Source organism: Phyllostomus discolor, chromosome 1 (assembly GCF_004126475.2).
Source record: "Phyllostomus discolor isolate MPI-MPIP mPhyDis1 chromosome 1, mPhyDis1.pri.v3, whole genome shotgun sequence".
Classification (NCBI taxonomy): domain Eukaryota; kingdom Metazoa; phylum Chordata; class Mammalia; order Chiroptera; family Phyllostomidae; genus Phyllostomus; species Phyllostomus discolor.
In genome coordinates this window covers 188,008,027-188,035,364 of record NC_040903.2, presented here as the reverse complement: position 1 = coordinate 188,035,364, position 27,338 = coordinate 188,008,027, and the positions used below count along the sequence as shown (strand labels likewise).

At 36.8% G+C, this 27,338-nt stretch overlaps 1 protein-coding gene across 1 annotated transcript in view; it reads left to right on the top strand.

Moving 5' to 3' along the window:
* The window catches only part of KCNH5 (potassium voltage-gated channel subfamily H member 5), a 259,894-nt gene that overhangs the window by 33,929 nt on the left and 198,627 nt on the right, over positions 1 to 27,338 (top strand). Inside the window, 3 exon segments of the mRNA XM_036010818.1 lie at positions 423 to 551; positions 9,364 to 9,479; positions 13,333 to 13,725. Coding sequence (XP_035866711.1) covers positions 423 to 551; positions 9,364 to 9,479; positions 13,333 to 13,725 — 638 coding nt within the window.

Here is a 27,338-nt window from a genome sequence, read left to right as displayed (position 1 = left end):
GAATACCCGCCACAGCATCAGGTATTATGCTTGAAGTCAGTTTGGAAACAGGTCTCAAGGTGACAAGGAGAAGCCCGTAGGAGTGGTCATACTTGGTGAGGCATTCAAAAGGAAGTTGTGGAGAGCAGCTGTCCAGCAGGGAGCCAGGCCTAAAGGTGATGCTGGCGTTCCTTTGTGCTCCTGTGTTGAGCTTTACTTTCAACTTTTGCTATTTTGGGTTGAAAAATATGCTTATTATTTATTGAGCAACTGGTAGTTCATACAAAATTAAAAATTTTTGGATGCTTTTTAGCAATGAAAATACTATTGTTTTGTTGTTAGTTCCTGGCATAGTAGTTGGCAGCTGGAGGAAGAGAGAAGGCAGCAGACCAAGCCATTGCTGTGGCTTTGTCACACTCTATTGTCCTTTCTTTCTCTTCCAGGAACCCCTGTTTGGTTTTATATGCAAATTGCACCAATAAGAAATGAACATGAAAAGGTGGTCTTGTTCCTGTGCACTTTCAAGGATATCACATTGTTCAAACAGCCAATAGAGGATGATTCAACAAAAGGTAATTTTCAAAGGAATTACTACACTTAAGAATTAGGCTGTCATGTAAATATATTATTACTATTTTAATAAAATCCATTGGTTAAACTTGAAAACAAAATTGTACTATGTGACCCTTATTTTGCTTTACATTCATACTGGTCTTTGTCCAAATCAGTTTTATTCCATTATATTTTTTGAATGAAATAAAAAGTTAAAATGATAGTTACTTAAACTATAATAAGAGGAATTGGGAAAAGACATAAGGAAGAGATTTCATAGAACATTATTTATTTAGCATCAATGAAATGGGAATTTCAACAACTTCTAACACGGTGAGTTTTAGAAACCAAAAATATACCTTGCTGCATGGCTTGGTGAAGTCTTGTTGGGACACAGTTGATTAGTTGATTGTTAAATTGATTCAAATTTAGTTAGTTGACTTTTTCAGGTTACTCTTCACCTTTTATTCACTTGATTGTTGTAGATTCTCCTGAGTAGATGTTACTAGATTATGTAAAAAAACAATTTTGTCATCAAGAGAGTGTCTGGAAGGTGAAAACATTCTATTGGAGTCTTGTTGACTATAATACTCAGAGAGGCTTCTATAGAATATAGTAGTCAGTGGCATGTGCATTTACTCTCCTTTGTTCTCATTTTATTCTCTTCATTATGTTTAAATTAGAAATTGGTGTCATATGAATGAAAAATTTCAAATATCCTTAGAAGTTTCTATGAAATATTGTTTTTAACAATCTCTTAGGGGACTAAAAATTAAATCTCTTCCTTTTTGCATTTGGCAAACATTGTCTTCTCTTACCTCTTTTTAAGAAATTGCCATAAAAGCTTTAATCTTTCCAACTATAATTATAATTATAGAAAAATTGCATTACACTTATTTTCTGCAGATGAAATTAAATACATATTACCTACCTGCTTAGTTTCCTATTAGCATCAAATTGCAAGGAAAATTTTATGGTGTGCAAACCATTGAAAGCATGACATAGATCAGTTCACTTGTGAATGTTTCTGAAAATGTGTGTATTTCATTAGCTCCTGGAAGAAGGAATAAAAGGATTCACTTTTAGACCTGTCCTATTTATTTCTCTGCCTTTACTCATACACACAGTGTCTAGGAAGTTTAGGATAAATTTAAATACTATTTTTAATATAATAGTTTCTAATGTAATAGTCTTCTAATTAATGCTTATTTGTTTCTTTAAAAATCCAAAGTGATTCATCCAATAGCAGAATACATTTTCTTCTCAGGCTTAAATGGAACATTCACTAGGTAGATCATGTTCTGGCCATAAAACACACCTTGACAAACTTAAAAGAATACAGATCTTACCAAGTATGTTCTTAGACAACAATGGAATTAAACTAGAGATCAGTAACAGAAAGGTAGCTAGGAAATCCCCGAATGTTTGGAGATTAATACATTTCTAAATATCTCATGAGTCAAAGAAGAAACCTTAAGGGAAATTAGAAAAATATTTTGAAGTAAATGAAAATAAAAATACAACTTATCAAGTATGTGGGATGCACCAAAAGCAATTCTTAGAGGGAAATGTATATGTAGCATTAAATGTATATATTAGAAAAGAAGAAAGATATAAAATTGATAACCTAACCTTCCACCTTACAAAAGTAAGCCACAGAAGGGCAATTTGAGCCAAAGCAAGCTAAAGACAATAAATAAAATTAGAGCAGAAATCAATGAGGTAGAAAACAAACAAACAAACAAACAAAAAAATTAGAGAAAATCATTATGACCCAAAGCTGATTCTTTAAAGAGATTATTAAAGTTAACAAACCTCTAGCCAGGCTAACCAAGAAAAATGGAGAAGATACAAATCACCAGTATCAGAAATTAAAGAAGGGCCATTACAACACACCCATGGATGTGAAATTGTCATAAAGAAATACTTTGAACAACTCTACATCCACTGAATTGGTAACTTAGTTAAAATGAGCCAGTTTCTTGAAGACACAAGCTACCAGAATGCACACTAGGGGAAATAAGCTGAATTGTCTTATAGCTATTGAATAAATTGTATTAATCATTAATAAACTTCCAAAACAAGAAAACACCAGGTACATATGTTTGCATCATCAAATTCACAGTCTCTTCCAGAAAATATAAGTAGAGAGAGCTCTTCTCATTCGGTGAGGCCAGTACTACCTTCATACCAAATGCAGAAAAATATAGTCCAAGAAAGGAAAATTACATACCAGTATTTCTCCTGAGATGCAAAAATCCTCAACAAAATGCAATCCAACAATGTATTAAAAGAATTACATATGATGACTGAGTAGGATTTACTCCACATATGCAAAGCTGGTTCAACATTTAAAAATCAATCATTGTAATTCACTATATCAACAGGCTAAATAATAAACATAATAGATCATATCAGTTTGCATAGAAAAAAGCATTTGACAAAACCAAACACTGTTCATGATAAAACTTTTAGTAAAGTAGGAATGGAGAGTAACTTCATCAACTTGATAAGGAACATCTATGAAAAACCTACAGCTAACAGCTGATGATATCTGTTGTTCTCTCTAATTTACACTAAGTGATGTCATGGCACAGCTAATGTTGGCCAAAATGAGTACAGTGCTTTTTCACAGTTTTGATCTGCTGAACATTAATGGTGGTGTCAGTAGCTTTATAGCCTATTTATGGAAAGTGAAAGTTGGCAGCATTTTACAATGATGTTGCAGAAAGGATGTTAATGTTAAGGGTTGACCTTTATTTTTCAAATTAATGCCTCTCCATTTTTCTGCCTTCACTTCCATCTTTGCCCATCAGAATTACAGAGTTTTTTGCCGGGCACAGTCTCGTAAATGCATAATCCATTCTTACAAAAAATACATTTGAATACATTCCAGGCAACTCAGACCACTTGATTTTGAACTATGTGTTTGGTAGACATGTAAAGTAGAATCTATAGGAAATCAGACCCTATTGTGGAAAGAATTAAACTATCTCTTTCCAGTTTCTGTAGAGGAAAGGTTTATCTCGAATAGACTTTTATTTTGAGACTCCCCCATACCTATCAAATATACAACAGGTTACTGAAGAAAGTATTGCACAAAGTAACTATGAATGGTGTATATGAGCTACTTTCTATTATTCATGTGAGCTATAAATTTAATATGGAGAATTCAGTAGAGCTAAAATATTTATGCCATTAAGTAATCATCTTACCATTGCTATAAAACTATCAGCATACAAAAGCATATTTTGAAACCTAGGCCAAAAAATGTATCTTTTAACCTTTTAAGTTGAGTAAAGGGGACCGTGGAGCTTTTAGGAAATAGCAGATGAGATTTTGTGATAAGACCATAATATTAAAATGGGTTGGGGCTAGAAAATTGAAGTTGAAGACAAGATTTACTTTTCACTTAGTGTTGGGTTGCTTAACCAGAGTTACTTAACATGAGCTTTTTAAGACTCTTCTAGGAATATTTTAATCTCCTTGTTTATCTATTTTATCCATTTTTAAAACCAAAAGTACAAGTCAAGCACACAGTACAAAGCAGGCACTGTTCTAGGTCCTGAAAATAGAGTTATTTTCTTTACATCTTAATGAGGGGACCAACAAACAAATCTGTACAAAGTGAAAATTTTCTTCTGATTATTTGTATTTTCTCAGTAATATAGGAAACATGATTATCAGCTGAGAGTAAAGATGGGGAAGGAGGTGAGGAAGTGTTGAAGGTGTGAGAAGAGAGGTGTAGGTGTGAATGGTAATCTCTGGGCGTGAAGAAGAGAGTGGACAAGGGAAATCCATCGGGTTTGTTAAACAGCACTAAGGTCTACTTGAGGCCAGTGGTCATGAGCTTTACTGGTGCCTGTGAGCATGATTTTATGTTTTACTCCACCCATGTTTAGTCAAAGGTATAAAAATGTAGAAGTAGGTGAAGAGTTGGATTTAACCACAGTTGGAATTTGGTCAGGTGAGTAAGATGAAAAGATTCAGGGAGCTAGAGGATCAGGGAGAAGGATCATAAAGATCAGGGAGTTGAGTATGTTTGCAAGAGAGTAGGTTGAGGGTGTTTGCAAAAAGTTGAAAAAATATTTAGGAAATTAAAGTTTTGCCTAGAATATAGGAAATTGTGTTTTGGAATGCAGAACTGTCAAGTGAATCCATACACTGGCAAGCCAGAATGTAACTTTTAATCCTAGAGCAAGGACATTTTACCTTCTTAATGTGAAAAGGGGCCACTGATGGGAGCAAAAGCCCAGGTCCTTTGAGGATTTGCCAAATTGGTTAGAATTGATGTCAGTCTCCTACGTCTGCTGGTATTTTTACCAAGAAGCTCAGACATATGATTGAAAGACTTGAGTAAACTGGCTAGTTCTGAATTTTATTTCAAAAATGATACCTGGGATAGTCACTATAAAGTAATAGTAGTCAACTAATTTGAGTGCGCTCTTCCTTAAAACGAATTTTATGGCCACTTAAACTTTATCCTAGATAGGTTTTTGGCTTTAAAATGAATGAAACTGAATGATATCAACAATACCTTTGATTTATACTGTGATGGATATTAGCAAAAACCATTGGAGGGGAAGGAAACCAGTTTTCAAGTAGTTAACCATGTGTCAGGAACTTTATGGTCTTTATTGTTCATTTCTATAATTCTGGAAATTACTGTTATTATCCCCATTTTACTGTTGAAGGCCCTGCCATGCAGAGTTGGACTGATTCCCAATCCCATGTTATTTCTATTGCACTGCTTGCCTCATCCTTTTCCGTGGAAACTTACTGTTTGGATTTCAAGGTGTTCTCCATTTTTCCTACAATTTTTCCACCTTAATGCTTTTCTCCATTTCCCCCTGTTCTCCTTTTTTACTTAAAAAATAGATAAAACAATAAAGCACAAGTTGAGAATACTCTGGTTCTGACAGAATTGTACTGTTTCATACCAACATAATTTGTTGGTAATAATGCAAGGGAGCAAAGTGTTTTTATCTTTTGTTCCTGGTGTTGAGGTCTTGGAAGTGTTGCTCAGATAATCAATCAATGGTACCTGAAACATCATTTATAATAGTACAAAAATTACAGCCAAGAAATCCATTCTGTTGATTAGCCATATGTGTTCTAAAAGAGATGGCCCAAATCTCTACCCATTTATACTTTGTAGTATTTTCAAACAGATTGTGAAACTGCCAAAACACTTACAGTGTGAAATATCCTATGCCACATAGTTATGGCATCTTTGTGCCAATAATTGAGACAAAAAAATTCTGTAGGATGAAAATATCAGCAAAAATAGCAACCTTCGTCTTGTGGGAAGTCAATGATTTGCTTTAGAAGAAACAACAGATGAAATATGAGTAATTATACCATGTAGTGTCTTTGGCCAAAAGTATAATTGTTTATATAAGCTTTTTTCTTATGGATTAGAATCTTGTATTGCAGTCTAGTAGATTGATTTAACTGCCTCTGTGACTTCCTTTTATTTTTAAGATTAAGCAGTCCATGACAAAGAGGTTAATTGCAACGCAATAGAGCTAAACTAATGTTTTATTAAGAAGGGGTTGGCATCCTGAGCTTTTAAAAGAACAGATATTCTCATAATATCATGAACAACCTACAGAGCAAGTATTAGGCTCTTCGTATTCATCTGTCTGTTCACATTACCCCATATCGATCACATCTAAGTAACATCAGCAAAGTGTGCTGAATAATCAGTCACACAGATAGGTCTTTGTAAAGGTGAGCTCAGTAAGTGTATCACTGTGGAAGTCAGAACTGCTGATGTGTTTTTTCCTCTGACCTAGACAGCGTGGTTGCTCAACTTTTTCAAAGTTTATACAGTGAGAATTGGTGGCAGATCAAATGAACTAATTTAATAACATAGGTGGTTCTAGATGCTTTCAAGAGCACAGAGAGATAGGCCTAAGGAAATTCACTGTGGCATTGTCAGTGACAGTGAAAAGTCTAGAAACCACTTACATGTCCACCTAATTCTCTGATATGATGAAGTTGCAGACAAGAATCAGTGCCATGTGGCTAGGTGTAGAGGTGGAGGGGACAGAAAGGAATGTGAAGGCTATTGTGTTTCTTATGGCTTTTGTTTCTTCAGTAACTTATTCAATGAGGTAATCTGCTGAAAGTGAGGATGGGGGCTGGCATAGTGCTCTTGAGAAAAATGCTGACTGTTTAGGACTGAGGACTCTAAGGAAGCCCTGAACCTAGGAAATGGGAGAACATATACCATTTAATGATTTGTATTCTTCCATGTGTCATTGAACTTATTCCTTTAATGTATTCTTATATTTTTTCAAAATGTTTTCTGGATGAACCTTATTATAGAGTTGTTTGTTACTTCTGGCCAAGATGGAGGCATAGGTAGACACACTGTGCTTCCTTACACAACCAAAAGAAGGACAACAGCAAATTTAAAAACAAAAGACAAGATCTGCCAGAAAATCAAACTCTATGGAAGTCTGACAACTAAGGAGTTAAAGAAGAAACATTCATCCAGACTGGTAGGAGGGACAGAGACCAGCAACTGGGCAAAGAGGACTCCCAGCAAGGCAGAGGCTGGAGGCCTGGGGTGGGAAAGGTGGTGGCTGGAGGACCCAGTGAGGCGGTGGATTGTGAACCGCACAGTCCCACATTTGTGTGCAGATAAACTGGGAGGAACAACTGGGGAGTGAGACAGACTATGCAACCCAGGGCTCCAGCACAGGAGCCTCAAACCTCTGATTGAAAACACCTGTGGGGCTTGAGGCAGCAGTGGGAGAAATGACCAGCCTCACAGGAGAGTTCATTGGGGAGACGCACAGGGTCCTAGAAAGTACACAAAACCCACCCACCCAGGAATCAGCACCAGAAGGGCCCAGTTTGATTGTGGGTAGCAGGAGAAGTGACTGAAAACTGGCAGAGAGCAGAGCAAGTGGCATTGCTCCCTCTTGGACCCTTCCCCCACATACAGCATCACAATGCTGTGACGTGGGTTGTCCCACCCTGGTGAACACCTAAGGCTCTTCCCCTTACTATGTAACAGGTGCGTCAAGACCAAAAAAAAAAAAAATGGCCCAAATGAAAGATCAAAGCTCCAGAAAAAATACAACTAAGCAATGAAGAGATAGGCAACCTATCACATGCACAGTTCAAAACACTGGTAATCAGGATTTTCAGAGAATTGGTTGAATATGGTCACAGATTAGAGGAAAAAATGAAAGCTATGCTAAGTGAAATAAAGGAAAATGTACAAGAACCAAGAGTGATGGAAAAGAAACTGGGACTCACATCAGTGGTTTGGACCAGAAGGAAGAAATAAACATTCAACCAGAACAGAATGAAGAAATAAGAATTCAAAAAAAATGAGGAGATGCCTCAGAACCTCCAGGACATCTTTAAATGTTCCTATATCCAAATCATAACAGTGCCAGAAGGAGAAGAGGAAGAACAAGAAATGGAAAACTTATTTGAAAACATAAGGAAGGCAAACTTCCCCAAGCTGCAAAAGAAATAGACTTTCAGGAAGTCCAGGAAGCTCAGAAAATCCCAAACAAGCTGGCTCCAAGGAGGAACACACCAAGGCACCTCATAAGTACATTAGCCAAGATGAAAGAGAAGGAGAGAATCTTAAAAGCAGCAAGAGAAAAGGAGACAGTTACCTACAAAGGGGTGCCCATAAGACTGTCAGTTGATTTCTCAAAAGAGACCTTGGAGGCAAGAAGGGACTGAAAAGAAGTATCCGAAGTCATGAAAGGCAAGGACCTACATCCAAGATGACTCTATCCAGCAAAGCTATCATTTAGAATGGAAGGGCAGATAAAGTGCTTCCCAGATAAGGTCAAGTTAAAGGAGTTCATCATCACCAAGCCATTATTATATGAAGTGTTAAGGGGACTTATTTAAGAAAAAGAAGATAAAAAATATGAACAGTAAAATGACAACAAACTCACAGTTATTAAAACCAAACCTAAAACAAAAACAAAAACAACAGTGAACTAAGCAAACAACTAGAAGCAGAACAGAATCACAGAAATGGAGATTACATGGAGGGTTATCAGCAGTGGAGTGGGAGGGGGAGAGAGGGGGAAAAGTTACGGAGAATAAGTAGCATAAATGGTAGGTAGGAAATAGACAGGGAGAGGTTAAGAATAGTAGAGGAAATGTAGAAGCCAAAGGACTTATATGTATGACTCATGGACATGAATTAAGGGGGAGGAATGAGGGTGGGAGGGGGTGTGCAGGGTAGAGGGTAATAAAAGGGGGGAAGTGGGACAACTGTAATAGCATACTCAATAAAATATATTAGAAAAAGAAAATAGAGTTGTCTTTTAATCTAATACTCAAATGTACTAAGGGGTGCAACATCGCCTGTTTTAGAAATATGAAACTTCAGTAAGTATAAGATTGACTTGGAAGTTTCTAAAAATACTCAATGCAATTATAGTATTCAGTTGATTTAAGAAAGAAAAGTGATCACAAGGAAATGTTTTAATATATGTTTTGCTAACATACAGTTAGTATAATCTGAAGACATCCTTATCACTTTTACCCAAAAAGCAAAACCAATCCTATATGGTGCAAGGGGAGCACAGCATTTTTTGGACAGCTAGCCACTTTGGCTACTTGGACTATATAATAAATATGTGCAAAGCCCAAAGGTCACACATAAAAATTGCTTATTTCTTTATAGCCACACTTGATATATATGATATCTATATAGAAGTAAAATACTTTTGATATTTGTCCTTAATCCTGGATGTTATGCTATTTCTGAGATCATTTGAATTATTATCAAGAATGTTGATTATGTGCGAAAAACTGAGACTTTCTTTTCTTATTTTTAAGGTTGGACAAAATTTGCCCGATTGACACGGGCTTTGACAAATAGCCGAAGTGTTTTGCAGCAGCTCACACCAATGAATAAAACAGAGGTGGTCCACAAACATTCAAGATTAGCTGAAGTAAGTGTGAGACTAACTTTGCTTTCCATGGTGATGGTGGTGGTGGTGGTACATGCCCCCCCTCAGTAACTCAATATGGATATTTTTGGCTATCATTTTACAAATACTTAAATGATAATTTACTTTTCCCTTGTAGATTTATAGAAATTTCAGATACTTCTTTTTATTCCCTCCTGCTTTTGAAATTGGAAAATAGTTCATGACATCCCAGGTGATGTCTGTAGGGTGTGAGGTGTCCTTTGAGCAAATAAGATGGGAGTTCATGCATTCATCCATTTATGTATGTGGCACACAAATGTTGAGGGCTTGCTCTGTACTTGATACTCTACAAAGGAAGTAGATATGAAACAAACAATGGGCTCTATCACCAAGGAGCTAAAAATCTAGCCAAGGAATCTAATAATTGAATGTGATAAATATTATGACAGGGTGCAGTGGGAGCACATGCAGGAACATTTACCCAGACTTGTGGGCGGCGCTACCTGCATGAGATGATACCTGGGCTGAGTGAACCTTGAGGGAAAAATATAAGAGGCAGGTAAGGAAGGTTATTTATACCAGGGAGGCCAGCATATACAAAGGCTGAGAGATGAGATAGCATGATGACTTTGAATATTACTTCACTGTGGGTGAAGTCAGGTGGGAAAGGAAAAGTTAAAGTGGTGTATAGTGAAGCATTGGTGGTTGGAGTCCCATGAGCCAGGGAAGTGACATGATCACATTTGTGCTTCAGAAAAACCTCTTAAAAGGATATTAGTTCCAATGGTTTCCTTTGTAATCCCATGTTTTTATTGTACTGATTTAAAAACTTTATTCTAAGAAGAGGTTCCTAGATTTCACCAGATTATGAAAAGGGATTCATGGCACAAAAATAGTTAAGAACCCCTCCTTGACTTAGTGGCTCTGTGTTAAATAGGTACATAGAGAAACCAGTTAAGAGTTTCTAGTAAGTGTTCAGCTAGGATGAGCATGACTTTAATCAAGGGAACCAGAAGTAGAATCTGCAGGCAGATTGCAGACCCAGTAAGATCAGAGTTGACATGTTTGTTGATAGATTAGAATTGAATACGAAATAAGGAGGTGAATTAAGGACAACTCTGTGTTTTTAGTGTGGACAACTAGGTAGATAGTGTGTGCCATTGCTTAATAAAATGGCAAATATAAGGGGAGGAAGAGAAGGTTTGGAGGCAATGATAATCATTCAGTTTTGGACATATTTTTTAAAAATTTATTTATTTTTAGAGAGAGGGAAAGGCAGGGAGAAGGCGTGGGAGAGGAACATCAATGTGTGGTTACCTTTTGTGCACCCCCAGCTGGGGACCTGGCCCGAAATCTAGGTGTGGACCCTGACTGAAAATCAAACCAGTGACCCTTTGGTTCACATGCTGACACTCAATCCACTGAACCACACCAGCCAGGGCAGTTTTGGACATATTAAGTTTGAAGTGCATGACAGGAAATTGGAGTGGAGATTTATGGGTCCGGCCCCAGAAGGATATCTGGGTTTGAGTTGCACATGTTGGTGGCATCTTCACACATATGGCTGTTAAAGTCAAGGACTAGATGGTGTTACCCAGAGATGGTGTATTGAAACCAGAGAGAAAGAGAATGAGGACAGGCTCTGAGGCAGCCCGAAGCCTTGTTGTTCATGTGTCTTCTGTATTCATCATTTGTCTTACTGATATGCAAGACGCCAACAAGCTAATCAAGGTTCCAAAGCTATGCTGAGCAATGAGTGGGCATTTACAAAATATTATGAGACAACTGAGAGAAAAATGAAATTAAATGCATGAGTTTGCTCTGCTGGAGAAAGGTGAGTTGAAGCGCTCCAGCATAACTTTGTTAACTAGCTGAAGATATTAATTGGGTTTGGAGACAGGAATTATGTTCCCTGAAATTGAAGGATTCTGCAGTTTTTCTTGGATTATGCATAACAGAGGAATTTGTATGGCTTTCTACTCTAAATGGATTTGTTAGCTTGGGGAGAGAGTAATACTTTGATGAGCAGATATGTTTTTGAAAGTCCAAATAAGATATTAATGTAACTAAGTATTAACATAATAATAAATCACAATACTTTAAAATGATGATATGCAGTTGGCACAAGATTTAAAGTAGACAATTAGATACAACTTCCTCTTTCAATAATGCTTGTTATTAAGTACTACTGGATTTTGAAGCAACTTTCTTGTTTGTCTTGAGTTGTCTATTGCTATAAATCAAGCAGAAAAGTACAGGAGCTTGTTTCTATGCTGACTTTTAAAGCCAATATTCCTTGTGGGTCTTAACTACATCCTATTCAGAGCTTCCTTTTTCTTTGTTAACACAATTGGACAAGAACAAGAGGAAAGGGAGCATAAAGAGGAAAATGTTCTACCTTAATAGCTGAATCACTCATAATCATTTTTTTCCCTCTACATCAAGTGGAAAGTTTCTTTTCCTTTGACATCTCATCATTTTTACTTTTATTGTTGAGGAACTTTTACTCCTGTTTCTTCTCATACGACTTTTTGGCTTTGCCTTTTTGATTATTATTAGTTTCTTTATCAGTCACCTACAATTCGCAAACATTATTCATGTACAAAACTACTTTCTGTCAGGTCTTAGGCTAGATTGCAGAGAACATGCAGAAATAACAGGAATTTCAATACATTTAGTCAGTGTGTGCTCTTAGATCTCCAAAGACTGACCCAGAACAAGCACCAAGTTAGTACAAGGATATCGTCTTTCTGATTGTTCTCAGAGTCACATAATTTGCTCAATCTGGGTATTTGGATTTAATATTCAATTTCAGCCTCCTTTACTTTTTCCAAGACATATAAATCTTATCTCAACTCCACTGGGACAGCTAAATTTGGAGCTGATATCTAGTTTCAAAGATCCTGGTCTCTGTGTAGGCAATTTACTAATTTTCCGTGTGACATCCCGCTTACTGGCTTCAGCCTCCCACTTTGGATATGGATACTGGGTAGAGAGAAACACACCACTGTCCATGGTGCTGACTCCATACCAGTCAATGCTCTCAGATATTTAGAGAGAAAGAATGTCTGTATTGGTACAAAAAATACATCAGAAAACATTATTTCATTCCCCCTCCAAGTTATTGCTTATGACAATAAAAATGAAAGTGAAGAGTTGTTACTCACTGGTCCATTTAAAAAAAAAAAAGCCTCAGTAAGGGAGCTATGATAAAATGGTACTATGTCCATGAGAAAGATCAAAGCTGAAGCATGTGTCCCCCACTTTTTTGTTGTTGCCATTTTTTCTTCTTCTCTTCTTCCTCTTTCTCTTCCTCCTTATTCTCTTCTTGTAGCATTTTGGGATCACTTTGCATATGAAAGTTAGTGTCTGAAGAACAGGGTTCTGAATGCTTAAAGAAATAGAAGATAGTAGTTTTACCTCAGATTGTACGTTACAATCACTTGGAGAACTTTTGAAAATATAGATTCTTTGAGAACCCACACAAAATTAATTTAATTATGTTCTGGGGGTGGGGTCTAGGTATGAGTATAATGGGTTTTTAAAAATGTCTTCACTGGCTGGCGTAGCTCAGTGGATTGAGCACAGGCTGTGAACCAAAGTGTCACAGGTTCGATTCCCAGTCAGGGTACATGCCTGGATTGCAGGCCATGACCCCCAGCAACCACACATTGATGTTTCTCTCTCTCTATCTCCCTCCCTTCCCTCTCTAAAAAATAAATAAATAAAATCCTTAAAAAACTTCTTCAGATGATTCTAGTTTGTAGCCAGATTTAAGAGATACTGAACTCCGGCTTGACTGCCAGTAAGTTCGAATTCATTACTAACTGTGCAGAGTTGTCCATTTCACTTGTATTCATTTTCTGTTTTTTAGGTTCTTCAGCTGGGATCAGATATCCTTCCTCAGTATAAGCAAGAAGCACCAAAGACGCCACCACACATTATTTTACACTATTGTGCTTTTAAAACTACTTGGGATTGGGTGATTTTGATTCTTACCTTCTACACCGCCATTATGGTTCCTTACAATGTTTCCTTCAAAACGAAGCAGAACAACATAGCTTGGTTGGTGCTGGACAGTGTGGTGGACGTTATTTTTCTGGTTGACATTGTTCTAAATTTTCACACAACTTTTGTGGGACCTGGTGGAGAGGTCATTTCGGACCCCAAGCTGATAAGGATGAACTATCTGAAAACTTGGTTTGTGATAGATCTGTTGTCTTGTTTACCTTACGACATCATCAATGCCTTTGAAAATGTGGATGAGGTGAGTTTCTTCTTCTTTTTTGTTTGAGCACTGTGTATCATGGTTTGAGAAAATTAAGATAAAAGTAATTTGTAGGTAATCTAAATATTTTTAGCCACCAGTTAAATGTTATCTGCTTTTCACACTTGATTTCTGGTTAAAAATACTAGTTACTAGGAGAATGTCTGTGGTTATGGTTGGAAGAATTGGAGGCTGTGTTTGGAAGAGGTGGAACAGAAGGAAAGCAGCCACACTGGAGTCAAACAGTTCATAAACTAGATAATTGACTGAAAGATGATTAAGTAGATATATTTACTTTGGAAAACTGTAGCATTTTAAAACTGCATGCATCCATAGAATTTTGCTACCATATATAATAGACATATATGTTAAAAGTGATTGTATTAACATAAAGATAGGAAAACTTTTATGGTAAAGCAATTCTTGAATTTTTGCCTTTTTGGTTCCTTCTTTATAGCTTTTGCTTTAAATTTTAAGTAAATTTGTAGTTAATGATTGTATTAGATGTCTCCTAATGCCTGGTCTGATTGAGGGTTCTGCTAATTCAGTGTTACCTGTGCAATAAGAATACTTAAAAGATGTATGATATCTTAAAAGACAACTTGATCCAGAGCTTCTTAGGCTCTAATTTAGTAGTGGATAATTTCAACTTGCTATACCAAGCTAATAGGATGGAGCCAATAATCTCAACTAACAATATATAAGTGAGGCAATATAGAATATATTATTAAAATGTGTTCATAATGATAATACTACAGACTTATTTTTCCTAAAGATTCTACTCTGTCCTTGTAGACTGTTGAGATGGAAAATTCTCCACTACACTGTTGTTGCTATTATTGTTATTTTATGTGTGTTGGGAGGTAGGTCTAAACTTTTCCTTAGTGAAGTTTTTCCTCATAAATTTTCTACATTCAATCAACTTTAAGTATATTTAAAAAAACCTATTTGCCTGAAAGTTGCATGTAGACATTATATTTGATGCTCTACATGTAATTGTTACTTTAAAATTATGGGAAAAAAGGAATCATAGTAATTTATTTTCTAATTAGAGATTTTACCTACATCAAGCTGTTAAAGGTACATTTATTTCTTTCTTCTTTACCCTCTGGAAAGGGTTGAGAGGAGTTAATTTTGAAAATGCTAATCATGTGATAAGGAGATAATAAGCAGTATTTTCTATAATTTGTACTAAATGGATTAATTCATTAAAATAAATACATTGAGATTTTTTGTTATTTAGAACATAGGCATAAAGATTTTAGTAAAAATAATCAATTCATAGGAAAGAAAGTACATTAAGTGTATTTTATAATAATAAATGCATTTGGTGTAATATATAAATATATCAAAAGATCCTTAGCCTCATTCATATTAAGGAAAATACAAAGAAAAACTGCAAACTGCAGTGAAATACTATTTTGGTTATCACAGTGCTAAGATCAAATCTGTATTAAAACTAGGTTGGTGAGTGCGGTGGCTAAGGAGGTTCTTTTCAGGAAAACCTGCCACATGGAACCTAGTTAGTGTCTTCCTGGTTAGTTGCGCTTTCAAACTCAGCATTCAGTGAGCCATCATACTGCCCATGGGTGGCTTGAAACTGCCCATAGGGGAGATTTACACCCAGAAAGATGCAAATGATATAAACAAAGACTTTTTTTAAAACTTGCCATAGGCCCAATTGTTAATCATTCACCAACATACCACTGAACACAGTTAACCAACAGCAGCTGCATTTTCTGATCTGCTGTGGTTTACACACTGAAGCCATATTTTCCTAAAGCCAAGGATGTCCCCAGTGACTAAATATGGTGGTGATACTATATTTCACCTATTCCTGATCAATGAAGAACTGCCCTGTTGAACAACTTTTGCTCTGGACTCCCCATATACATGTACTGTGGTCTGACGCTCTTCCTACCCAATCCTTCTTTCCCTCCTTACAGATGTCAGAACAGGATTGTGGTCTGAAGGCCCCTCCCTCCTCCCTTTATTCTTCTCAGGCATTTATCTCAGTAAAATTTGTGTATATCTAGCCCTGACTTGGCATCAGTTCTAGGGGACCTGAACTGATAAAGTGATAGTGTGGGCACTCTCATGCATGGCTCAAGGGAGTATAAATTGGTAGGAACTCTGTGAAAAATAATGGGCTTTGGGTCTAACATTTAAGTCTTTGATACATTTTTAATTTATTCTTGTGTGTGGTGGAAGAAGGTGGTCTAGTTTCATTTTACTGCATGTATCTGTCCAATTTTTAACACCACTTATTGAATAAACTTTCTTTAGTCCATTGTATGTACTTGCTTCCTCTGTCAAATATTAATTGAATATAAAGTTGTGGGTTTATTTCTGGGCTCTATATTCTGTTCCATTGATCTATGTGTCTGTTTTTATGTGAGTACCATGCTGTTTTGATCACTACGGCCTTATAGTATAGTTTGATATTAGGTAGCACGATTCCTCCAACTTTGTTCTTCTTTCTCAGGGTTGCTGTTGCTATGTGGAACCTTTTGTGGTTCCATGTAAGTTTTTGAAATATTTGTTCTGGTTTTGCCAAGATATAGAAGCAGCCTGTGTCCATCAGTAGATAAATGTATATAATAAGTATGGGACATTTACACAGTGAATATCAATAGAATACCATTTGGTGTAAAAAAGAAGAAAATCTTACCCTTTGCAACAGTATGGATAGATCTGGAGAACATTATGCTAAGTGAAATAAGCCAGTCAGAGAAAGATAAATATCATATGATTTCACTCATGTGGAATCTAATGAATAAACTGAACTTATAGGGAACATGGGGACAGACTCATAGATGGAGAGCAGGATGACAGCTGGCAGAGGGGAGGTGAGGGGGTAGAGGGATTGAGAAAAAAGGAAAAAGGACTCATGGACATGGACAACATTGTGGTAATTGCTGGTGGGAAGGGGGTATAAGGGGACTAAATGGATATGGAAAAAATACAATAAAGATTAAATCAATAAAAAAGGTTAATAAAGAAAAATAATGGGCAATATCTAGTTGTATAAAAGATGAATCACCAATTCAAAAGAATCTATGCACCCCAATGTTCATAGCAGCATTATTTACAATAGCCAAGTGCTGGAAACAACCTAAGTGCCCATCAGTAAATGAGTGGATCACAAAACTGGTCCATTTACACAATGGAATATTATGCAGCAGAAAGAAAAAAGGAACTCTCAGCCTTTGCAACAGCATGGATGGAACTGAAGGGTATTATGCTAAGTGAAACAAGCCAGGTGGTGAAAGACAAATATCATATGATCTCAGCTATAAGTGGAACCTAATCAACAAAACAAATAAGTGAGTGGAATATAACCAAATAAAGAGCAAACTGACAGTGACTAGAAGGGAGGGGGGATAATGGGGGAAAGAACAGGGTCAAAGAACATGTATAAAGGACCCATGGACAAAGACAGCAGTGGTGGGGAGGATGTTGAGGATTGAAAGTGGGAGGTGGGGGGTGGGTGGGGCAGGGGAGAGTAGTGGGGGGAAAACGGGGACAATGGTAATTGAACACTAATAAAAAATTTTTAAAAAGGTCAGAAACTAAAGTCAGCCACTTCTTTTTTTCCACATTTTTTACTGTTGTTCAAGTACAGTTGTCTCCATTTCCTCCCCATCCCATCATTCCTCTCCACCCCAGCCATCCCCACTTCCCACCCTTGATCCTACTCACCTTTGGATTTGTCCATGCGTCTGTCCTTTATACATGTTCCAGAAAACCCTTCCCCCTTTCCCCGCCATTACCTCCTCCCACTTCCCTTTGGTTACTGTCAGTTTGTTCTTTATTTCTATGTCTCTGGTTCCATTTTGCTTGCTTGTTTTATTGATTAAGTTCCAGTTATAGGTGAGACCATATGGTATTTGTCTTTCACCGCCTGCAGGCAGCTACTTTGAATTGTTTGGAGGATTCTTTTGTTATCTGCTTCCATGTCACCAGACAATAAGATTATGTATCTACCTTTTTGTTTTTCAGTTTTAGGTCTTGTCTTTGACTTCTCACTATGGAGTTTGTGGTTTTAACCTCTCCTTTTTCACCTGCCTTCACTATATGCATGTATTATGTTCATTCTCACAATATGTTTAACTGTTTGGTTCAATAAATAGTAGTGTTTATATCACTATAACTAGAAATGTGGTATTTATAGCTGAATTTCAGCTATAATGCTATGATTACTTCTCCATTTCTGTGCTTTCCATTTTTCTGAGGGTTAATAACTGTCTGGTTTTATCATTTGCTTAGTTTTATGTACTTATGAGCTCAGTTGTCTAAATCTCTCCTTGTTACATTAATGAAAACAATATTCTATTAACATCATTGTCTTTATATCTTCTTTCTGCCCACCCACCTGATTGACAGTTTGACTAGCTACAGTATTCCAGGCTGGAGATAATTTCTCCTCAGGATTTTGAAAGTCGTAATGCCTCTACAGTCTACCTCCTGATAATTCTGTTAAGCAGCTTGAAGCCATTGTGATTTCTGATCCTTTTCATGTGACCTGTTTTCTCTTTCTGAAAATTTGGGGTATCTTCTCTGTCCCATAGCTCTGAAACTTACTCATGATATGCCTTCGTGTGGGTCTGTGTTTATTAGTTTTGCTGGGCAATGACAGGGTTTCCTTTTCAATCTGTATTGAATCAATCATATATTGATTTTTCCCCTGTGTTCTTCACCTTCACACCCCAGCCCTTTTCTCTGCTTTTTCTCTTACTCATTCTTCTTTTATTTGGATATTATGCTTACTGGACATGTCCTCTAACTTCCTTGGGTTTTCCCCTCTTTCCTATTTCCAAATATTTTATTTATTTTTTCCTATGCTTTCCGGAAAGTATCCTCAATATTACTTTCTAACTCTTTTTGTAACCAATAATCTTTCTTTTTCCCCTTAAGGTCTATTGGCTTGATATTACTAAAGCTAAATTCAGTTTGGTATACAAGTATATATTTCTATCCTTTAACTTTTTATTATCCTAGATTATTATACTATAACTATTTATTATAAACAATCTATTGATGCGTGGGTCACCGGCCAGCAGTGATCACGGAACACTGCGGATGGCTTGTTGAAACATGAGAAAAAAACATGCACAGAGACAGACCAGTTTCTGTGGAGAAGTAGGAATGGAACGGCCACCCCCTCTAGGGGGGAGCGTGCTGATTTACCGTCCAAACCGGCTTTTATTGGGTTCATTTTGCATAAGAATTCAGGTAAAGCACGTTACTCATTACAAGGAAGTAAGGATCAAAGATAGGTAACAAGGAACTCTGAGGGTCTATTTTGAGTCAAGGTCAAAGAGCTGTAAGACTCTAAGGAACAAACTAACTTCCCCCTTGGACCCTTCTCATTCAACTGAGAGCATTCTAAACAAAGAAGGTTTCACAGAAATTTACATGCTCTTTCTCAGGCCTGATCACCCAGGGAACCCGCCCTTTCCAGCACAGGGCAGCACCACCCTGTCATTGTTTCAGGCTTAGGTGGAGCAAGGGAAGTAAGGCAGCCAAGAGATTAAGAGATTTTCTTGCAGAGCAAAAGGACTCAGGCTTTGTCAAAGCCAAAGGGTGAGAGTCCATCACCCCCTTTTGCTGTAGCCCCAAAGTTCTTCTTCTGGGGGGCCTCTCATGTGATCGTGCCTGTCTTAGGTCGTTCCCCCCTTGGGGAATCTTACCCGTCATTGGCTAACCGACCAAGCATTGGGGTACAGGCAGGGTGAGGTATGAAGGAGCAGAAATGGTGCTCCAGTCAGGGAGATAAGCTTGTCTCCTTGCTGGCTTACGGTTCCAAGGACATTCCCTTAGTTAGCCTTAGCCTAGGTGGGGGTTACAGCTTCTGATACCAGGCAGGGCAGTTCCCAACAATCTATATAGTTTGAACATTTCTAACTAGTAAGTTTAATCTATATATATTTATTGAGATTAATTACACTTTAACTTACTTATAAAGAATCTTATTTTCCATTTTAAAATGTTTTTTTCATTGCTTTTCTCTCTGTTTGACTTTAGTTTTCTTCTTTTCTTCTGTCTTTTGGGGTGATTGAGGTTTTCTTTAATCTCCTGGGTCTCCCCACTGTATGGAAGTTTCTCTAATTGATTACTCTTAACATGCAGATCAGTGTTTTAGCATCAATATTTGACTTATTATTGTCTTTTCTCTTAAGTAATTTAAGGACCTCTGTTTATCTTCTCATCTTTCAAATTATTGTCTTGTATTTTGGTTCAACATTGTTTTAAACTTTCTCTTTTAATTACTATTTTATTGTCTTATTTAATTTAAGTATTTATTTAGAGTTATTTGCATGTTTATCAGTTTCTTTGCTGAGACTATTTTATGTATTTTTGGCCTTTTCATTTTAGTTCCTGTATATTGCTTCTCTGTTATCTATTATAGAATATCCAACTTTCTGGAACATATTTCTTTCTTTCTTTTTTTTTACAGTCACCTTTAGGGTGAACTCATTTATTTATTTATTATTTTGCATTTTTTTAGATTGTTGTTCAAGTACCATTGTCTCCATTTTTACTGCACCACGCCCCCCTGCCCCACCCATCCTCACCTCCCACCCTCAAACCTACCCCCTTTGGCTTTGTGCATGTGCCCTTTATACATGTTCCTTGATGGACCTTCACTTATATTCCCCCATTATCCCTCTCCCCCCTCCCATCTGGTTACTGCCAGTTTGTTCTTTAATTCAATGTTTCTGGTTATATTTTGCTTGCTTGTTTGTTTTGTTGATTAAGTTCCACTTAAAGGTGAGATCATATGGTGTTTGTCTTTCACCACCTGGCTTATTTCACTTAGCATAATGCTCTCCAGTTCCATCCATGCTGTTGCAAAGGGTAGGAGCTCCCTCTTTCTGCTGCACAGTATTCTATTGTATAAATGTACCACAGTTTTTCTGATCCACTCATTTACTGATGGGCACTTAGGTTGTTTCCAGCGCTTGGCTATTATAAACAATGCTGCTATGAACATTGGGTTGCATAGGTTCTTTTGAATTGGTGTTTCAGGATTCTTAGGGTGTAATCCCAACAGTGGAATTGCCAGGTCAAAAGGCAGTTCCGTTATTAGTTTTTTGAGGAAATTCCATACTGTTTTCCACAGTGGCTGCACCAGTCTGCATTCCCACCAACAGCGTACTAGGTCTGGAACATATTTCTTATAGGAAGCCTTCCTACATTATTCCTAAGCAACTCTTATGAATATCATCATATTTTATCTTTAGATGTATGCACATTAACATATTTAAATTATTTTTCTTTTGTTGCTTTGTTGTGTTCATGAGCACCATACCAGTTGTTGGGTGATCCAGGTCTTATGCCTTCTCTAAGGACACATTTGTTGTGAGCCTTTGGATGGTTACTCTGGCTCGCAGTCATATGTGTAAAAAAGGGAAGGAATGCCTAACTTACTTACATCACAAGGTAGTGATGAAGAATAAATGAGAAAAAGAGACATGAATGAATTTTGCTTGTAGAATTCTTCCTTTTTGAGGGGATATTATTATTATTTAATTTCTCTCCTCAGCTGATTTTAAGCTTGGGGATGGTGCAGAATGTGGTCCATCTCCTTGGTAATCCTTTCTTTACTTAGTGCATATTGGTGATTCACTGACTGAAAGCAATGAAGTATTGGCAAGGTTTTAGGAAATTGTACAATAACATAAAACAAACTAGAACTTAAAAATGAGGAAGTGAGGTAGTGGTGGCTGGGGAATAGGAGAGTATGAGTCTGAAAATCACAGTTTGATCCTTTAACATGATGCAGGTCCAAAATGACTTAGAGGACTTAATAACACTGTCTATTTTTAAGATTGTCTCAGTTGCTGTGCTTTCTGAAGGTAATTTGATTTACTAGGAATTCATGAACTGGATATGTGATTCTTTTTTAAAGAGAACTATGAGGCAGGCAAGACAGAGTCCATTAAAGAAAAGCATTCTGTTTGAAAAGAAGTAATGCAGATTTCCTAGACACCAAAACAGTGTAAACGTTGTCACTCTGAATTCAAGCAACAGGAGCAAGCTCCTTTGTAGTGTGCATTTGAATACAGCTCTGGGACAACCAGAAGCTAGATTTCTGGGAGCCTGGGAAGAGCTGAATTATAGAACATCTGAGAAAGATGGGGAAGGTGCAGATAACACACTGTTTGGTAGCATTAGTGGATTTAGAAAACATTATTCAGGGAATTCAGAGGACAATGAGTGGTGTCTGTAAGTGGCAAACATGACAAGTCAGGTCAGTGCAGAATGACACTGGGAAAAAGATAACTTGGGCATTGTTTCAGGAGGCAAGATGAATAGGTCAGTGACTGTGGAGTGGAAATAGGTAAAGCATTGTTTATTTTCAGAAAAGATTTGGGGAAATAGTTTTCTAAAACTTTTTATGAATTATGCTGGTCAAGTGTCCACCTGCATTACTTCATTACATTGCACATTTTTATTTCTTACTTAGTTATCAAAACAAGAATGGAAATCAAAGAAGCTAATTATCCTCATAGATTTTAGTGATTTCTGTCAGCCTAGATTCTCTGTTGACTCTCAGACCCTCTGCCAAAATAGCATTTTAGAAATTGCTGTTTACTACAGTTTGATTGCCACTTATTTTTCATTAAAGCCAAGAGAGAATTTAAAATAATGTTGGAGTGCTAAAAGTAGGAATTATGTAATATTTCTTTCTTTTTATAGTTTTTCTAGGTTTAATCTTATTAAATTCATAGAAAAACTGCCTAGTCCACCTTGAAATTGATTGATTTTTCTTATCATTGTGTTTGCCCAGTGGATAATAAGCTTCATTTTTAAGGGAACTTTCAGGTTCACTGCAAAATTTAGAGTAAGGTACAGAGACTTCCCATAGAGAGACTGCCCCCACACAGGCATACCTCCTGCCTTATCAACATCCTCCACCAGAGTGATACACTTATTACAAGCAAACCTACACTGACACATCATTATCACCCGAAGTCCATAGTGTACCTTCGGGTTCAATCTTGGTGTTGTACATTCTATAGGTTTTTGACAAATACAAAATGATCATTGTATCTATCACTGTAGCATCATACAGAGTAGTTTCATTGTCCTAAAAATCATGTGGTCTACCTATGTATTCTTTGTTCCCTGAACTTCTAGAACCACCTGATCTTTTTACTGTCTCCATAATTTTGCCTTTTCCAAATGCCATATAGTTCAAATAATGTATTCTGTAGCCTTTTCAGATTGGCATCTTCACTTAGCAATACACATTTAAGTTTCTTCCACAGAAGAAAGAAACTTGGAAACTTTTTCCAAGTTTCTTTCTTGGAAAAAATGGCTACTTGAAAAAATGGCTATTAGCTCATTTTTTAAAGTACTGAATAATGTTTCATTGCCTGGATGTACCACAGTTTGTTTATTCATTACCCGCTGAAGGACATCTTTATTGCTTTAAACCTTTGGTAGCTATGAATACGCTGCTATAAAACATTTGTGTGCAGGTTTTTGTGTGGGCGTAAGTTATCAGTTCATTTGAGTAAATATCAGGAAACACAATTACTGGATCATATGGTAAGAATATAATCACCATAATTGATTTGTGAGAAACTACCAAAGCATCTTTCAAGGTGGCTGTACCATTGTGCATTCCACTAGCAATGAATTAGTGTTTCCAGCATCTGATGTTGTCAGTGTTTTGGATTTTGACCATTGTAATAGGTGTGCAGTGATATCTCACTATTGTTTTAATTTGTAATTCCCTAATAATATATTAAGTTAGACATCTTTTCATGTGCTTATTTGCCATCTGAATATGTCATTTGATTGTGTGTCTATTTAGATCTTTTGCTCATTTTTAATTGGGTTGTTAATTTTCTTATTGTTGAGTTTTAAGAGTTCTTTGTATATTTCGTATAATTGTCTTTTATCAGATATGTATTTTGAAAATATTTTCTCTCAGTTTTGGCCTTATTTTGATTTCCGTGACAGTATCTTTCACAAAGCAGGGTTTATTAATTATGTCTTTCATGAATTGTGCCTTGGTGTTGTATCTGGAAAGTAATCACCATATTTGAGGTCACCTAGAATTTTTCCCATACCATCTTCTAAAAGTGTTGTAGTTTTTTGTTTTAAATTTAGGTTTATGGTTCATATTGACTTTTTTTTTCATGAAGTGTGTAAGGTCTATGACTATACTCATCTTTTTGCATTAGGATGTCTAATTTTTCCAGCACCATTTGTTGGGAAGATTATTTTTGCTTCATTGTCTTACATTTATTCCTCTGTCAAAGATTAGTAACTAAATTTATGTGGGTCTATTTCTGGCCTCTGTATTCTGCTCCACTGATCTATTTGTCCATTCTTTCACCAATACCTTACTGTCTCGATTACTGTCACTTTACAGGAAGTGTTGAAGTCGGGTACTGTCTGTACTCTGTATTGTGTTGGCTATTCTGCACAATCTTTTCCTCTGCACGTAAACTTTAGTTTATTGATATTCACAAAATAACTTGCTAAAATTTTGAACTGACCCCTTTAGACATAAATTGTCTGTTGATACTTTGCACTGAAGAGTCAGTGGGTCTTTGGGAAGTTTCTATAATGAAAATCAAGCCATTTTCCTGGGCATGGAGATGGAGTCCTGGAAAAGTCATGTCATGCTAAGGATAACCGAGGAATGGTGCAAAGCCTTATTAGCATAGACAGTGAGGTATGGTTTTAGTTCTGAGTGTACAAGCTGAGTGTGGGGTTGGACAATTTCAGTTTTAAGACTTTTTAGTTTAGATGGTTTCAGTGTCTGCCATCTGAGCCCTGGTTTCTCACTTCTGAGTTGTGCTCTGGAGGAAAGAGCACAAGGAGCACAGCTCTGTGGACTTCTGCAGAGACTGCCATGAGGTCAAATCCTGTGGAAGGAGATGCCTGATGCTCCTCCACTAATAGACAGTGATCACAGCCCGTATCCTTCTGAGTCCACTGAGAACAAGTACGATTTATAATAGTCTTGTGAGTCTGGATGTTTACTTGGTCAGCATTGTAGACAACAGTGTGGACTTTACAACTAAGTGCCTGGTGTGCATTTTTCAAGAGGATGCTAGTTTTCACTGTGATTATTTGTGTTGAGATCACTGAATCAGTAAAAATCAGCCATTTGCAGTTACATTCACAAAGGATTACACTGGGTTATAAATGGTCGTACTGAAAAGCTTTTGTTTGAGCATGTGCAGATAGTACAGTTGTTTCGGCCATGGTGAATAAAGAGGCCTAGACAACAGGAACTTGCACAACAATTGTTTTGTAATAATTACATATAGACTAACAGATTTTTTTAACCCAGATATGATCCTGCTAGAGTTTTAGAACCAGTTGTATTTCTTGTGTTCAATATTGACATCTAACAATTAAGTTTAATAATAACATATGTTTTTAAAGACAGTGTAAACTTTATTGGCAAAGAAAGTAATCATATTTAAGAAATAAAATCTGCATGTACAGAAGTCTGTCAGTGTATAATATAAAGTTGTATCACTAGGACTGATCATTTCTGCTCTTCATGTATTTTAAACATACATTAAAACTTTAAAAAGTGTACATATAGTTTCAGATAGTGTGCTCTAGGAATAAAAATAATACAGGACAGCCCTGACTGGTGTAGCTCAGTGGGTTGGGTGTCATCCCAGAAACTGAAAGGCCACTGATTCGATTCCCTGTCAGGGCACATGCCTGGGTTGCAGGCCAGGTCCCAGGTTGGAGGTGCGCAAGAGGCCCCCACATCCCTTTTTCTCTCCCTTTCTTTCTCCCTACATCCCCCTCTTTGTAAAAATAAATAAGTAAAATCTTAAAAGATAAGATAATAGAGAATAGGTAATGACTGGGATGATCAGGATTGAGAAATGTGGGAAAACATGTAGTGAGGACTAAATGAAGCTCTTGGATTAGGATTTTCTTTTTAGTTGTAAAGAAAGGAGATTTAAGTCATCTCAAGTGCTGAGAGATTTAAGTGATCTCAAGTGCTGAGGACATTTATATAAGGATGGATAATAAGCTATATACTTAGATTGACTTTTGAAATGTGGTTGTACATTCAAAAATATAAAGGAATGGCCCAAGAAGGACTTATTTCTCTCTCTTTTTTATTGCTGTTCAATTACAGTTATCTCCATCCCCCCCTTACTCTTCCCTGCCCTACCCACCCCCACCTTCCACTTTCTCTGAGTTATTCTTTAAATGCAAAAAAAATGCCTTACATGATTTCATCCATCTATTCACTCACCAAATATCTATTGAGTTACTTGTTTATTCTAAGTATTGGGGATCTAGCAGTGTGAACAAGCACACAAATCATCCCTTATCTTCCTAAAACTGTCAAAGAGAAATTGCAGGGGACACTTGTTAAAAAGAGCAAGGAAGACTTTACTCAAGACTATTGCATTAAGGGAGAGAGATTCAACCTGAAGCTGCTGAGAAAAAAGGCAAAAAGGTTGGCTCACAGTTAGGCCATCTGTGTTCGCTAATTGGTGCTTATCAAAGTTAGGCTTCTACCCTCCTACAGAGACAAACATAGGGGTGCTATTTTTTCATGATTGCATTTCAAAGGGATGGCTCCCAAATCCTTGAGAAAGAACTTCTTAGGTTGTAAAATTGATGAGAGTCTGGGAGAAGATTTATATATCAAAGGAGCAGAGAAAGAATTTGTAATTTAAAGGTTTGTAAGCAAATGCTCTAAGAAAAGGAATGTGAGGAGCCAAAGTCAGGAAAAAGCTTGTCTCAAATGTAGTCAAGCTGACAGGAATGTTAAGACTTTCTTGGTCAGAGTTTTATTTTGGTGGGGAAAACAGATAGTAAACAGACAAGAAAACTTTAAAAAGTATGTATATATAATTTTTAGATAGTGGTATACTCTACAGATAAAATAAAATGGGGCAATAGGGGGTAGATAATGACTGGGATGATTGGCAGTTGAGCCATGTAGGAAAGCATGTATAGACTACATGCAGCTGTTAGGTTAGGAATTTACTTTAGTTGCAAAGAAAAGAGACTCAAGCAACCTCAAGTAATTGGAGATTTAATTTAAGGATGGACTTTTTTTTGGAACATTGGAAAAGACACAATGGGAACTTAGGAAGTAGTATGTGGTCCTGGACTATGGTAGGTCTGGGAGCCTGGGCACAGCCACGTTGTAATATTAGGGAAGTGAGCCTAGAAGTGGATCCTGGGTGGAAGGGCTGGGAAGGGAGGGAAAAGCTTATAGGAATGGGGCTGCTCTTTGACCACCTTGGGCACATGTCTCATAGACATTCTTTGCTATCTTTTTATTATATCCTTAACAATCTCATTGCCACATATTATAAAATGGTTGGGAAAAGGTCACACTTTAGAAAATAACTTTGGAAGATACGAGCATTTACTCTGTCCTATTTTTTCAGAGTGTGCAGGTCTTCACTTGAGTGTTGCGCTATCAATGTGGTTCACTGACTAAATTCCTACCTTTTCTTCTTCTTTATTTCTTCTTGGCTTCCTTCCTGAATCTTTGTAATTTTCACTAACATATAGTCCATCATGGTCATGCCAGCCTTTCTCTAATTTAGTTCTCACTGTCTGCTACATTGTTTCCTCAGCATTGCTTG